The sequence below is a fragment of the Schistocerca nitens genome, chromosome 2, assembly GCF_023898315.1.
Source record: "Schistocerca nitens isolate TAMUIC-IGC-003100 chromosome 2, iqSchNite1.1, whole genome shotgun sequence".
Classification (NCBI taxonomy): domain Eukaryota; kingdom Metazoa; phylum Arthropoda; class Insecta; order Orthoptera; family Acrididae; genus Schistocerca; species Schistocerca nitens.
In genome coordinates, this window is record NC_064615.1 from 901,611,675 (window position 1) to 901,626,309 (window position 14,635).

The 14,635-nt window shown below is 42.7% G+C and overlaps 1 protein-coding gene across 1 annotated transcript in view; it reads left to right on the plus strand.

Moving 5' to 3' along the window:
• LOC126235428 (protein decapentaplegic-like) overlaps positions 1-13,031 on the plus strand; it is a 101,118-nt gene extending 88,087 nt beyond the window's left edge. Inside the window, exon 5 of the mRNA XM_049944152.1 lies at positions 12,798-13,031. Within this exon, the coding sequence (XP_049800109.1) occupies positions 12,798-13,031 (234 nt within the window). The remainder of the gene's footprint in view (positions 1-12,797) is intronic.
• Positions 13,032-14,635: the final 1,604 nt, after the last annotated feature.

The following is a 14,635-nucleotide window of genomic DNA, read 5'->3' on the forward strand; positions in this document are numbered from 1 at the left end:
TGGATGTCGCCACATAATCAGATGATGTTAATGTTGTTGCTGCTGCTGCTCGAAGTTCACGTTGTGCTGCACCACTTCAGGACTGTAGATTTTCCATAATCACCCCCTTCGTGACACCACTTCTATAAGGGGGTTGTTTGTGTTGTTGCCCCAGATGATGATTACCCGAATATTTGTCAGGATTTGTAAGCAGTGGGTCCTTGAAGTACGACAATACACGAACACAAGAAGTAAGTTTAAACAATTTTATTAACAAAGGCTGATTATAAAACACGCACGCTACGCGCACCGATCATCACTGTGTCTGTCATCCTAACAGCGGTTAATTGCACTCGTATCGAGGGTATCCATGGTGAGCTAAGAAAAGACATATTCGCGCCTGAGGCTAGTTATATAGCGCTCTGTGGACCGCTTACTCGCTGCATCGCACTGTGGCCGGACGCACGTGTACTGACCAAGCAGATTGTCAGCATTCCAGATAGGCCGGCTGGCGAGCGCATGTTACGTACCGTAAGGCTGCGTGCAACCTGTATACCCTTACATAAATTAATTTTTGTTCAATGTATTCCCATATTTATGAGCAAAAGGTCAATAAAACAAACATTAAAAATGTGTTACTACAACAACAGTTCTAAATTGTGATCAGAGAATATAACAAAATAAAATAATCCTCCACAATTTAATATTTACCAACGAAGCGGAGGAGTTAACAATATGAAAGCTATGTACCCTGGTCAGTATGTCTCCAGTTACAACATAATTACATCCATCATCACTTTGATTAATGGTCTAATGTGATGTGACATACCCAGAAAGAACTTTTCAAGATGTTCTTAGCTCATCTTTGGGTATTGTTGTGGTTAGGATCCGTCTAATTCTTTAAACTTTTACAATATTTACGTTCACATTGTCATAGAGGAAACAGTAATGGTGTAGTTCACATTTCCAAAATGCTGCTAACTTAATTGTCTTCCTTTATCTTTAGTTTTCCTTCTCCACCCAACTTGATTCCAATTCTCATGCTCTGTTTCAGTTTTCCCGCTTGAATTTAGCTCTCTCAGATAGTGATAATGTTTAATTGCATCAAAACATTGTGGGGTGACTGGTAAAATAATCTATGATCTCTGCCATTTACACGAGCCTGAAAACTATTTTTGCAGTCAGCCAGAAAGCGATGGAGAACTTACTGATCATAATTTCCAGTCTACAAGTCCACATTACTCATTGTTCTCACTGAAATAAAGTGTTCCTACTTGCTATTTATTCAGCAGGATCAGGAAACTATCACTATAAATAAAAGTTTAGAGTTTTAACTAACTGATATATTCAGTAAAAGTTCACACGCTCAATATATAATGTTTTCCTTATGTGAATCAGCACTATTAACAGTTCAGAGACGACCTGTACAGAAAGTTCCAAGTAAAACGATCTATCGCCCTGACTTGTAATCAAAAAAGTTAAATGCTCGCCTTAAAAGTGGAAAATAATCTCGCCACTCGCCACACGGTTTAGTCAACATTGTGGTTGGCACACAGTTACTTCCGTGAAATCTAAGCGATCCAGGACAGTGTACAATCCACGCGAGTTGATTTCCTACTTTCACTGAAAATGTGTTTGGGAGCTGCCTGGCTGTGGCGTCATGTGAGGCACAGCATAAAAAAATGGTTCAAATGGCTCTGAGCACTATGGGACTCAACTGCTGAGGTCATTAGTCCCCTAGAACTTAGAACTAGTTAAACCTAACTAACCTAAGGACATCACAAACATCCATGCCCGAGGCAGGATTCGAACCTGCGACCGTAGCGGTCTTGCGGTTCCAGACTGCAGCGCCTTTAACCACAGGGCCACTTCGGCCGGCAGGCACAGCATACGCAAGCGTTTGATTGACTGCGTCAAGTATATCTCGGTGCGAAGTATCTTTTCTCTGTGCCTCTCTGACTGTATTTATTTATGTGCGCAGCGGAACGCCGAACGGAACAAGTGCTGTCAGCCACTGTAGGCACAGGTAGCAGCATCTAAATTGCCCCTTTCTTGAACCCACATTAATTAATAACTCTGTCGTTTAACAATTTGCAAACGTCTTAATTTTCGTATAATTAAAGTTCAGTTTGCTTTAGTTACTGAAAAAGTTTTAGCTCGACTGCATTTAAATGTTGCTGGCTAGAATTTTTAGGATGGTACCGATAGTAGAACGTGACCTCTGAACTGCCTCTTTAAGATTCCTTGTGATTATTGTTTCATTTGCTGCTGTATTTAGAACTTTGTACAACAAATACAAATGATACTTAATCTATTATGAATAAGGATGCTTTTTTCCCAAATTTGGCATTTAGTAAATAACTTGAAAACTAATAGAGGCAGCTTAATAGAGTCACGTAGTTAATGTTTTTATATCAAAATGAGGCTGCATACGAATTTTCATCCCATGAGTTTAATATTTAGCGCCTTCGTCTTTGCGTAAAAACGCCAATTTTGACCAAAACATTGCCCCGATCGAGTTGAGACTTCTAACTTATGATTGTGACATAAATTTGCACATTCTCAACAATTTTTAGCTTTCCAGCTTGATTGTTTAGCACCTATTAATTTTTTCTTAAAACAAATATAATCAGCAAAACATATTCATTTGCTCATTCTGAGACTTCACTATGTTAACATTAATACACTGAAGCATGCACTGACGAAGTTTGGAAAAATTAATTTAATTTTTAGTGCCGGCCGTGGTGGCCGAGCGGTTCTAGGCGCTTCGGTCCGGAACCGCGCGACTGCTACGGTCGCAGATTCGAATCCTGCCTCGGGCATGGATGTTTGTGATGTCCTTAGGTTAGTTAGGTTTAAGTGGTTCTAAGTTATGGGGGACTGATGACATCGGATGTTAAGTCCCATAGTGTTCAGAGCCATTGTTTAATTTTTAATTTCACCCTCAGATTACGGTGCAGTCGTTTGTATTCTAAGCACAGGCACGTTATAATGATGTGACGCTCATAGTAGTGAATTGGGGTATCTGTATCTCACACAATGACAATGCTTACTTCGCCACATGATATATCGATCATCTATCACATTACCTTTCGCATTAATGTATGTTAATTACAAGGTTACTACAATCACACCAGAATAAACACAGCATCTTGGTTCCCTATCGCACACAGCTCGCTTTCCACATCTTCTTCCATGTTAATAAACTTTGGAGGGCCGGCCGGTGTGACCGAGCGGCTCTCGGCGCTTCAGTCTGGAACCGCGCGACCGCTACGGTCGCAGGTTCGAATCCTGCCTCGGGCATGGATGTGTGTGATGTCCTTAGGTTAGGTTTAAGTAGTTCTAAGTTCTAGGGGACTGATAACCTCAGATGGTAAGTCCCATAGTGCTCAGAGCCATTTGAACCAAACTTTGGAGGGACGTGAGTTGCTTGAAAGAGAACTTTTCCCTCCACTTGTATTTGTTGATGTTACATGGCTATATAACGTCAGACTCAATGGTGTGTGAATCTAACAACCATAAATAATGGATACATAAAACAAGCAAATTCGTTCATGAACTGTACTTGTTTCCTCTCACAGAAAGCTAACATTGATAGCTTGTTGTTGTTGTTGTTGTTGTTGTGGTCTTCAGTCCTGAGACTGGTTTGATGCAGCTCTCCATGCTACTCTATCCTGTGCAAGCTTCTTCATCTCCCAGTACCTACTGCAACCTACATCCTTCTGAATCTGCTTAGTGTATTCATCTCTTGGTCTCCCTCTACTATTTTTACCCTCCACGCTGCCCTCCAATGCTAAATTTGTGATCCCTTGATGCCTCAGAACATGTCCTACCAACCGGTCCCTTCTTCTCGTCAAGTTGTGCCACAAACTCCTCTTCTCCCCAATTCTATTCAATACCTCCTCATTAGTTACGTGATCTACCCACCTTATCTTCAGCATTCTTCTGTAGCACCACATTTCGAAAGCTTCTATTTTCTTCTTGTCCAAACTGGTTATCGTCCATGTTTCACTTCCATACATGGCTACACTCCATACAAATACTTTCATAAACGACTTCCTGACACTTAAATCTATACTAGATGTTAACAAATTTCTCTTCTTCAGAAACGATTTCCTTGCCATTGCCAGTCTACATTTTATATCCTCTCTACTTCGACCATCATCAGTTATTTTACTCCCTAAATAGCAAAACTCCTTTACTACTTTAAGTGTCTCATTTCCTAATCTAATTCCCTCAGCATCACCCGATCTAATTTGACTACATTCCATTATCTTCGTTTTGCTTTTGTTGATGTTCATCTTATACCCTCCTTTCAAGACACTGACCATTCCGTCCTTTCCTGTCTCTGACAGAATTACTATGTCATCGGCGAACCTCATAGTTCTTACTACTTCTCCATGAATTTTAATACCTACTCCGAATATTTCTTTTGTTTCCTTTACTGCTTGCTCAATATACAGATTGAATAACATCGGGGAGAGGCTACAACCCTGTCTCACTCGCTTCCCAACCACTACTTCCCTTTCATGCCCCTCGATTCTTATAACTGCCATCTGGTTCCTGTACAAATTGTAAAGAGCCTTTAGCTCCCTGTATTTTACCCCTGCAACCTCCAGAATTTGAAAGAGAGTATTCCAGTTAATATTGTGAAAAGCTTTCTCTAAGTCTACAAATGCTAGAAACGTAGGTTTGCCTTTTCTTAATCTTTCTTCTAAGATAAGTCGTAAGGTTAGTATTGCCTCACGTGTTCCAACATTTCTACGGAATCCAAACTGATCTTCCCCGAGGTCCGCTTCTACCAGTTTTTCCATTCGTCTGTAAAGAATTCGCGTTAGTATTTTGCAGCTGTGACTTATTAAACTGATAGTTCGGTAATTTTCACATCTGTCAACACCTGCTTTCTTTGGGATTGGAATTATTATATTCTTCTTGAAGTCTGAGGGTATTTCGCCTGTCTCATGCATCTTGCTCACCAGATGGTAGAGTTTTGTCATGACTGGCTGTCCCAAGGCCATCAGTAGTTCTAATGGAATTTTGTGTACTCCCGGGGCCTTGTTTCGACTCAGATCTTTCAGTGCTCTGTCAAACTCTTCACGCAGTATCTTATCTCCCATTTCGTCTTCATCTACATCCTCTTCCATTTCCATAATATTGTCCTCAAGTACATTGCCCTTGTATAAACCCTCTACATACTCCATCCACCTTTCTGCCTTCCCTTCTTTGCTTAGAACTGGGTTGCCATCTGAGCTCTTGATATTCATACAAGTGGTTCTCTTCTCTCCAAAGGTCTCTTTAATTTTCCTGTAGGCAGTATCTATCTTACCCCTAGTGAGACAAGCCTCTACATCCTTACATTTGTCCTCTAGCCATCCCTGCTTAGCCATTTTGCACTTCCTGTCGATCTCATTTTTGAGACGTTTGTATTCCTTTTTGCCTGCTTCATTTACTGCATTTTTATATTTTCTCCTTTCATCAATTAAATTCAATATTTCTTCTGTTACCCGAGGATTTCTACTAGCCCTCGTCTTTTTACCTACTTGATCCTCTGCTGCCTTCACTACTTCATCCCTCAGAGCTACCCATTCTTCTTCTACTGTATTTCTTTCCCCCATTCCTGTCAATTGTTCCCTTATGCTCTCCCTGAAACTCTCTACAACCTCTGGTTCTTTCAGTTTATCCAGGTCCCATCTCCTTAAATTCCCACCTTTTTGCAGTTTCTTCAGTTTCAATCTGCAGTTCATAACCAATAGGTTGTGGTCAGAATCCACATCTGCCCCTGGAAATGTCTTACAATTTAACACCTGGTTCCTAAATCTCTGTCTTACCATTATATAATCTATCTGATACCTTTTAGTATCTCCAGGATTCTTCCAGGTATACAACCTTCTTTTATGATTCTTGAACCAAGTGTTAGTTATGATTAAGTTATGCTCTGTGCAAAATTCTACAAGGCGGCTTCCTCTTTCATTTCTTCCCCCCAATCCATATTCACCTACTATGTTTCCTTCTCTCCCTTTTCCTACTGGCGGATTCCAGTCACCCATGACTATTAAATTTTCGTCTCCCTTCACTACCTGAATAATTTCTTTTATCTCGTCATACATTTCATCTATTTCTTCATCATCTGCAGAGCTAGTTGGCATATAAACTTGTACTACTGTAGTGGGCGTGGGCTTCGTGTCTATCTTGGCCACAATAATGCGTTCACTATGCTGTTTGTAGTAGCTAACCCGGACTCCTATTTTTTTATTCATTATTAAACCTACTCCTGCATTACCCCTATTTGATTTTGTATTTATAACCCTGTAATCACCAGACCAAAAGTCTTGTTCCTCCTGCCACCGAACTTCACTAATTCCCACTATATCCAACTTTAACCTATCCATTTCCCTTTTTAAATTTTCTAATTTACCTGCCCGATTAAGGGATCTGACATTCCACGCTCCGATCCGTAGAACGCCAGTTTTCTTTCTCCTGATAACGACGTCCTCCTGAGTAGTCCCCGCCTGGAGATCCGAATGTGGGACTATTTTACCTCCGGAATATTTTACCCAAGAGGACGCCATCATCATTTAATCATACAGTAAAGTTTATTGATAGCTTATATAGGATAAATCGAACTCCAACAAAATTTAATGAGTTATTCATTCATATTTTCTGAGTATTTTAGTACCAGGGGTACAAGGTCTCCGGTGTGTCGTTACCGAGTAATAATAGAACTAAGATCTGGATTTATTACCCCAGTTACCTTTGTTGCAGTGGAAATATCTTAAAAGTGAGAAAGCCTATAATAAGCTATTGCCAAAAAGTAAAACACATGTACAGATGCAAAAATACTGTGATTAGGTTGCTGCCTGTCTAGGAACAGCTTAACGTTGAGCCACTGTTCCATTGCATTCAGTGAAGACAAACGCAAGATGGATATCGGCCAACTCTTCTTCATTAAACCAATCCATACAGCTGTATACCATTGTTAAAGTAGAACATTATCATCTCATCCCCATCGACACGCAAGTCGCCAGAGTCCCCGTCAACTCAAAAGACTTGCACCAGGCGACCGGTCTATCCGACGGGAGGCCCTAGCAGCACGACGTTTCATTTCACTGCCGGAAAAAAACAAACCCTACACAGAACAGTACAGAATGCATGGCTGAGGTCGAAGACAAACGCGACATTACTGTTGTTAAGAGTTACGAAAGTGGCAAGTGAGTGGAACGTGTTTGTCATGTTTGTTTCGAAGCAAGACACGTAACGCATACCGCCGACATTTATACTCCTGTGCAGATATCGTCAATCAATACGCGTACAAAGACAAACACGAGTAAGAAATAACACGAAATGGAATTACTCTGCAGTGAGCCACTGGCGACCTCGGGTTGATAATCTCAAGGTCGTTCGTGTGTCCCTAGATGTAACAAGCTAACATTTCATGTGGAAGAGAAATATATACATCACGCACACGTACAAAAGTTTGTTTGCTATTGCGTCTTCTAGAGTTGATCCCTTTCGCAGATTATCTCGCACGATCGTGTTTCCATTGATGATTCAGCTCTGGCAATCTGCTACGGGAATGAGCAGGTCTACTTCCCAGTAATGTATATGTAATTTTTTTCAGGAATGTCAGAAATCTATTCCAAATTGCGATGTATGTCGCAACGCTAAAAAACAGTTCTGATGCTATTACAATTATTTCCTCCTACATGCTTCCAAATCAATGACAGTGAGCTCTTGTCTCGCCGTACGGAGCATAACTCCACCAACAAAATTTCGAAGGTTATTCAGGTGTACTTTCTGACTACACTATTTTAGCACGACTGACCCCGTAATATAATGTTGTGCAACATGACAAATCCTACGACTGCATAACCTATTGCATCGTGATTATCACCTAAGGCGAGGTTGTTCACGTGAAGTCTTGTTTTCTCACCTCTCCTTGGTTGGTCGTAACATGGCCTTAATGTGGTAGCATTGCCTTTCCTGGCCTTTGATACGCCCGAACTAAGAGAAAAACAATTCCGTTGCATCTTGGCCAGAGTTCGAAGGCGTATATATATATATATATATATATATATATATATATATATATATATATATATATATATATATATATATATAATTTTTAAGTTGACAAACCAGAATAATTTGACAAATAAGCTTCACACGAAAAAATGTGTAGAATGCAAAGTTGATGATTTTCGAGGGGGACATCTGCTGGTGCTAAAATTAGCCCAACACCCCAGCCCCCTGGGGGTGGGACGGGAGGAAACTTTAAAATTTCAAATGGGAACCCCCATTTCTTATTGCAGAATCAGATTCTACATAAAAAACTACGTACATTTTGTCTCAAACGTTTGTTTGATTCTTGGTAGTTGGCGCTGTAATTCAAGAAAATCCATGTTCTCATTTTTGCGTGGAAAATGGTTACGGATAAATAAAAATGAGTTCACTCGTTAGTAAGTAGGTTGTTTGGTTAGTTAGGTAGCTAGTTAGATGATTTGTTTGATAATTAAAATTGTTTGGCCTCATGACCACGAAACAAATAAAACTTATCCTAACCTGCGGAAAAAATTAATGCAGTATTTGGGTAAACATTTGTAAATCTCTAATTTTAATTTTAGCGAATCAAAAATTACGAAGTAAATAAATATTTTTTTATTTATCCGTAACCATTTTCCACGCAGAAATGAGAACATGGATTTTCTAGAATTACAGCGCCAACTACCAACAATCAAAACAAATGTTGAAGACAAAATTTACGTAGTTTTTTATGTAGAATCTAATTCTACAATAAAAAATGGGGGTTCCCATTTGAAATTTTAAAGTTGCCTCCGGCCCCATCCCCAGGGCGCTGGTTTGGCGGGCTAATTTTAGCACCAGCAGATGTCCCCCTCGAAAACAATCAACTTTGGATTCTACACACTTTTTCGTATGAAGCTTACTTTTCGAGGTATTCTGGTTTGTCAACTTAAAATTTACACCCTGTATATATACTATGTGATTAAAAGAATTCGGACACCTGGCTGAAAATGAGTTAAAAGTTCGTGGCGCCTTCCATCGGTAATGCTAGAATTCAGTATGGCTTAGGCCCAGCCTTAGCCTTGATGACAGCTTCCACTCTCGCAGGCATACGTTCAATCACGTGCTGGAAGGTTCCTTGGGGAATGACAGCCCATTCTTCACGGAGTGCTGCACGGAGGAGAGGTATCGATGTCGGTCGGTGAGTCCTGGCACGAAGTCTGCGTTCTAAAACACCCCAAAGGTGTTCCGTAGGATTCAGGTCAGGACTCCGTGCAGGCCAGCCCGTTACAGGGATGTTGTAATGTAACCACTCCGCCGCAGGCCGTGCGTGCATTTTGAACAGATGCTCGATCGTGTTGAAAGATGCAATCGCCGTCCCCTAATTCCTCTTCAACAGTGAAAGCAAGAAGGTGCTTAAAAGATCAATGTGGGCGTGTGCTGTCATAGCGCCACGCAAAACAACAAGGGGTGCAAGCCCCCTCCACGGAATACATGACCACACCATAACACCACCGCCTCTGAATTTTACTGATGGCACTACACGCGCTGGCAGATGACGTTCACCGGGCATTCGCCATAGCCACACCCTGCCCTCGGATCGCTACATTGTGTACCGTGATTCGTCACTCCACACAACGTTTTTCCACTGTTCAATCGTTCAATGTTTACACTCCTTACACCAAGTGAGGCGTCGTTTGGCATTTACCGGCGTGACGTGTGGCTTTTGAACAGTCGCTCGACCATGAAATCCAAGTTTTCTCATCTCCCGCCTTACTGTCACAGAACTTGCAGCGGAACCTGTTACAGTTTGGAATTCCTGTGTGATGGTCTTGATAGATGTCTACCTATTACACATTACGACCCTCTTCAACTGACGGTGTCTCTGTCAGTCAACAGACGAGGTCGGCCTGTACACCTTTATTGTACGCGTCCCTTGACGTTTCCACTTCACTATCGCATCGGAAACTGTGGACCTAGGGATGTTTAGGAGTGTGGAAATCTCGTGTACAGACGTATGACACAAGTGACACCCAATCATCTGACAACGTTCGAAGACTGTGAGATCCACAGAGCGCCCCATTCTGCTCCGTCACGATGTCTAATGACTACTGAGGTCACTGATATGGAGTAACTGGCAGTAGGTGGCAGCACAATGCACCTAATGTGAAAAACGTATGTTTTTGTGGGTATTCGGATACTTTTGATAACGTACGCCTTCGGACTTTGCTCAAGTTGCAATGGAATTGTTTTTCTCTTAGTTCGAGCCAATAAAAGGGCAGGAAAGGCAACGCTGCCATATAAGGAATGTTACGACCAACCAAGGAGAGGTGAGAAAACAAGACCTCACGTGAACAACCTCGCCTTAGGTGATGATCACGATGCAACAGGCTATGCAGTAGTAGGAATTGTCACGTTACACATTACGGGGCCACTCGTGCTAAAATAGTATAGTCAGAAAGTACATGTGAATAACCTTCAAAATTTTGTTGGTGTAGGTATGCTCCGTTCTGCGAGACAAGAGCTCTGACAGCTACCAGCTCACTTGCCGGTCTTCGACATGGAAGTGCAGTTGGCCAGCTACTGGGTCGGCGGGGTGAGGGGCAACGGACCTTTCCCTCCCACCCTTCGGCAGCGTGGCAACCAGGTCTACAAAGCCTAACAATGCCGCATGAATCATTGCAGCGTTCTTGCTGGCAGCATTGCACTGAGTGATGCGTTGCTTGATAATTTTTTTTTTTCCTCGTGTGCTAGAGGTATTTGTCTTCTTACACAAACACAGACAAATAGATTTTCGATTTTAACAAGGTACAGCAAAAGTCACAAATGTTACGTGTAAGAAATCGAATGAAGACATTATATTTATATTTTGTACTGAAGAACGGGAACTCCGAGATCATAATCGTCTTAATGATCATCTGTATTCATGGCCACACAGGCTTCCGTATCTTCACTGCTGCTGTCCGCATCGTCTGATAAAGAAATTACAAAATTTTGTGTGGATTCTACTCTTCCATCTTCTTCTAAATTCGACTTTGTAATATCTTTACACAAATGGTTCATTACATTCCTCCAATTTTGTAGCTTTATTCGTGTGACTGCTTCATTTACGAACTTCTCTGTATCTCGCTATGTAAAGGTTGTATTTTGCTCTGCGACATCTTTTCTTTGGGCCCAGATAAGTTCGATGGTACTTTAATGGCAGCAGTACGATGGAAGAAGTATAGCTTTATAGCTGTGGTACTCTACTAACGAATAGCATACAGCATCTTCTGTGGCTTGTATCGTTTCACTGATTCCAGCAGTTCCACATTTCTCATATTCTTTTCAAAGCCTATTTTATTATCTTTCAACCAGCTGACTGTCATCTCCCCTTACAGCAGCCAAAATGATACAGCACGTTGTCCATAACCAAAACAACATTTGGTAGCAAACAAGTAACAAGCCGGTCTTTAAATGTACCTCCTCATGCAAATCGAGTTTTATTTTGACTGAAACATTATCATAGCACAGGCCACGAAACCGTTCACAGAGCCAGCATGAACGATTAGTCGTCCTCCTTTACCAGTTGGCACGCTCATATTTCTATGGTGCGTGTAGTCTGCCCACCCGACGGACCATTCGTGACGCAAGTTGGTCCATGTTTCGTGAATCCATATTACATTGACCTGATTCGCTGCTAGCATCTCATGCAGGAAACAACATCTCCACGCTAAAATGTCTCTCCATTCCTGTAGCACCTTTGTTCCTGTGAATTATTTCCACCCGAACGCAATTCCTTTAAAGTAATGGAGAGCCTTGTGATCCTGCCTGTGAACGAACCACTACCCAATTGTTACACCCTCGACTTTTTAAGTGTCAGATATTCCCTCATGCTGTAGGATGCGTATACTTATTGTCTGAGAGCATTTTTCAACGTTGCCTGTTTGTCACACAACACTATCTCTTCCCTGACTTTCCATGCATCACAATAACAAGGCCCCCAGCTGAATAGGTAGCCTCAATATCATTTGTGACACTCTTCACCGTCGCTGTAGAGATGCTCAATACTTCTGCTACTCTATTAATCGCTTTACGCACTTGTATTAAAAGCCCACAATTCTCCCTTTCAAAGTAAACACAAAATCTGTACATAAATTTGCATGTACACCCACACCCCCACACGCCCGAACGCGCACACGCGCGCGCACGCACACACGCACAGCAAGAGACTTGCAAAATTAGTGGAATGCACATGTAGACACACAAAGCTGAACGATGCCTTTGCCACCACTGACAAAGCAAGGGTCACCTAGCAACTCGGCAACACTGGGTGTTGCCATGGTAATGTAAAATCTCGTAATCTGGTTGGCCAAGCACGTGCGGCAAGGCCACTTCAACTGTCAGAGCTCTTCTCCCGCCATACGGAGTATAGGGTCTGTCCTGCAGATCCCAAAAATGGAACAAGTGGGTAGTTCTTAATCTCTCAACAGGCTTAAGCGTCCATTTCGACTAGAACATTGCTTCCCCTCCCTGCCCCTTCCTTCCCCACCCCTCCCCTCCTCTCCCTTTCCCACCCCTCCCCTCCTCTCCCTTTCCCCCCTCCCCTCCTCTCCCTTTCCCCCCTCCCCACCTTTCCCTCCCAGCCCCTCCTCTCCCTTTCTCCCCACCCCTCCTCTCCCTTCCCCCACCCCTTCTCTCACCGCCCTTCGCCGCACCTTACCTCACCTCACCTCCCCACCCCACCCCACCCCACCACTCTATTCTCGCTAGTCCCATTTGATGCCGGGAGTGAGGTGTGTGTGCTTCGTGAGTTACAGGCGTTCCAGTGCGCGGGTCGGTGCTCGTGGCCGCTGCCGGAGCACCTGTCGCCCACCAAGCACGCGCTGGTGCAGGCGCTGCTGCACACGTTCCGGCCAGGGCTGGCCCCGCGCGCCTGCTGCGTGCCCACGCGCCTCCTGCCCATCTCCGTGCTCTACATGGAGCCCACTGGCGTCGTCACCTACCACTACAGCTACCACGACATGGTGGTCGCAGAGTGTGGCTGCCGCTGAGCCGCATCACATACTTCGATTTGACTGTTACAGACTGCAGCTCTCAGCAAACTGCACTACCTGCCGCTGCTTCTTCGACGACACGGTATGACGAACTGCCACGACAGCTTGCCACGGAGCCTCATCATGTACCAATGCAGCTCTTCACAAGATGGTCATCACAGACTGCAGCTGCCACTTAACCTGATTTCTTACTACAAGAGCATCGTGTATCGCTATATGGTCGACACAAGGCTGTGGATGCCTGTAAAATAACTGTCGTCACAGACTGAGTTCATTGCTGAAACATCTCTCTTAGCGTGAACAGTTGTCACTGCAGCTGCATCACTATCTGCTGTTTTATAAAAATTAAAAAGTAAAGCAGACTATTACGTATCTGACCGATTACCTATAATGACAGAATATAATGTGAACTTCAGAAAATTTGTATTGTAAAATGATTGGTGAAGGACCGTATGGACAAATGCATGCACCAAACGCAACAGATTGATGTTATTTAAATACCTAGGAGTAGCACTGATAGTGTTTAAAGAACACAATATTTAGTCGTCAGTCTCTCATTTTATTTTTTCCAGATCCTTTGTTTCTGTGTCCTATGTACTAATCTTTCCATCCTCATAATCTTCCAACAACCGACTGTCTCAGTTGAAGGCGTCTGTTTAGTAAGTAGTTGGAACCTCACAATTTTGACACATATTGGCACTATTGGAGGGACAGCCTTTTCTGCTTCGTACAGTGTTTAGTGTGATTATTGTGTAGTCACCGGTGAACAACTCTACATCACCCCTGTGGATGGGGACCAAACTACTTTACAAGAAGAAATTAGATGTTGGTGTGAGTAACTAAAACGAGTAGACAAGCAGCTAGTATTCTCTAGAAGTGTTCGACCGCAGTTGATGTGCCGCTGCACTTATTACAGACGCACAGCTTGCCTCTAAACAGGCTCTGCAGATGGGAGTGGGGAAAAACTTTCAGAATGCCTACATAACAAAAAACTTGCATCAACATTGAAGATAGTTGGTTGAATTATGAACACACTTGAAAGTAACGAGTAGACATGTCCCTGTTGGCTCATCTTCCTGCTACAAACTCTTTTAACTCACTCCATAAATTCACAATTTTTCTTCTTCTTCGCCTCACTCCTGACCGTTGTGGTGCACTTACATATTCACGACTCTGAAAGACGCTATCTTCTCTTTCCTTCCATTTTTGTCGCGCCCATCTCAGGTTTCACTAACAATCAGTTGTCATTAATGATCTGGGCAGGTCATTTCTGGTGCTCTCATCAACGGTCTCGGCAGGTCATTTTTGCTGCTACAAACGCAGGGTAAAAACAGTCGACTAAATTGCGGAACAGGGAAGGACCGAGAAAGGAAAAAAAAGTACCAAGAGCTTTTATCTGCTCTATTCTAGCACTGTCTCTGGTACACACTGATTCGTGTAGATTCCCTTTCCTCCACTGTAATGTTCAAACCACCCTTTCCAACTAGCTTCTCATATTCCACTTCCATTGAAGGTCCACCGTGCAACTTTCCTTCTAGGCGTTGTAGCTGTACCATCAAGTCAAACACAGAACACATCTGACTGCCAAAATCTGTGTTCCT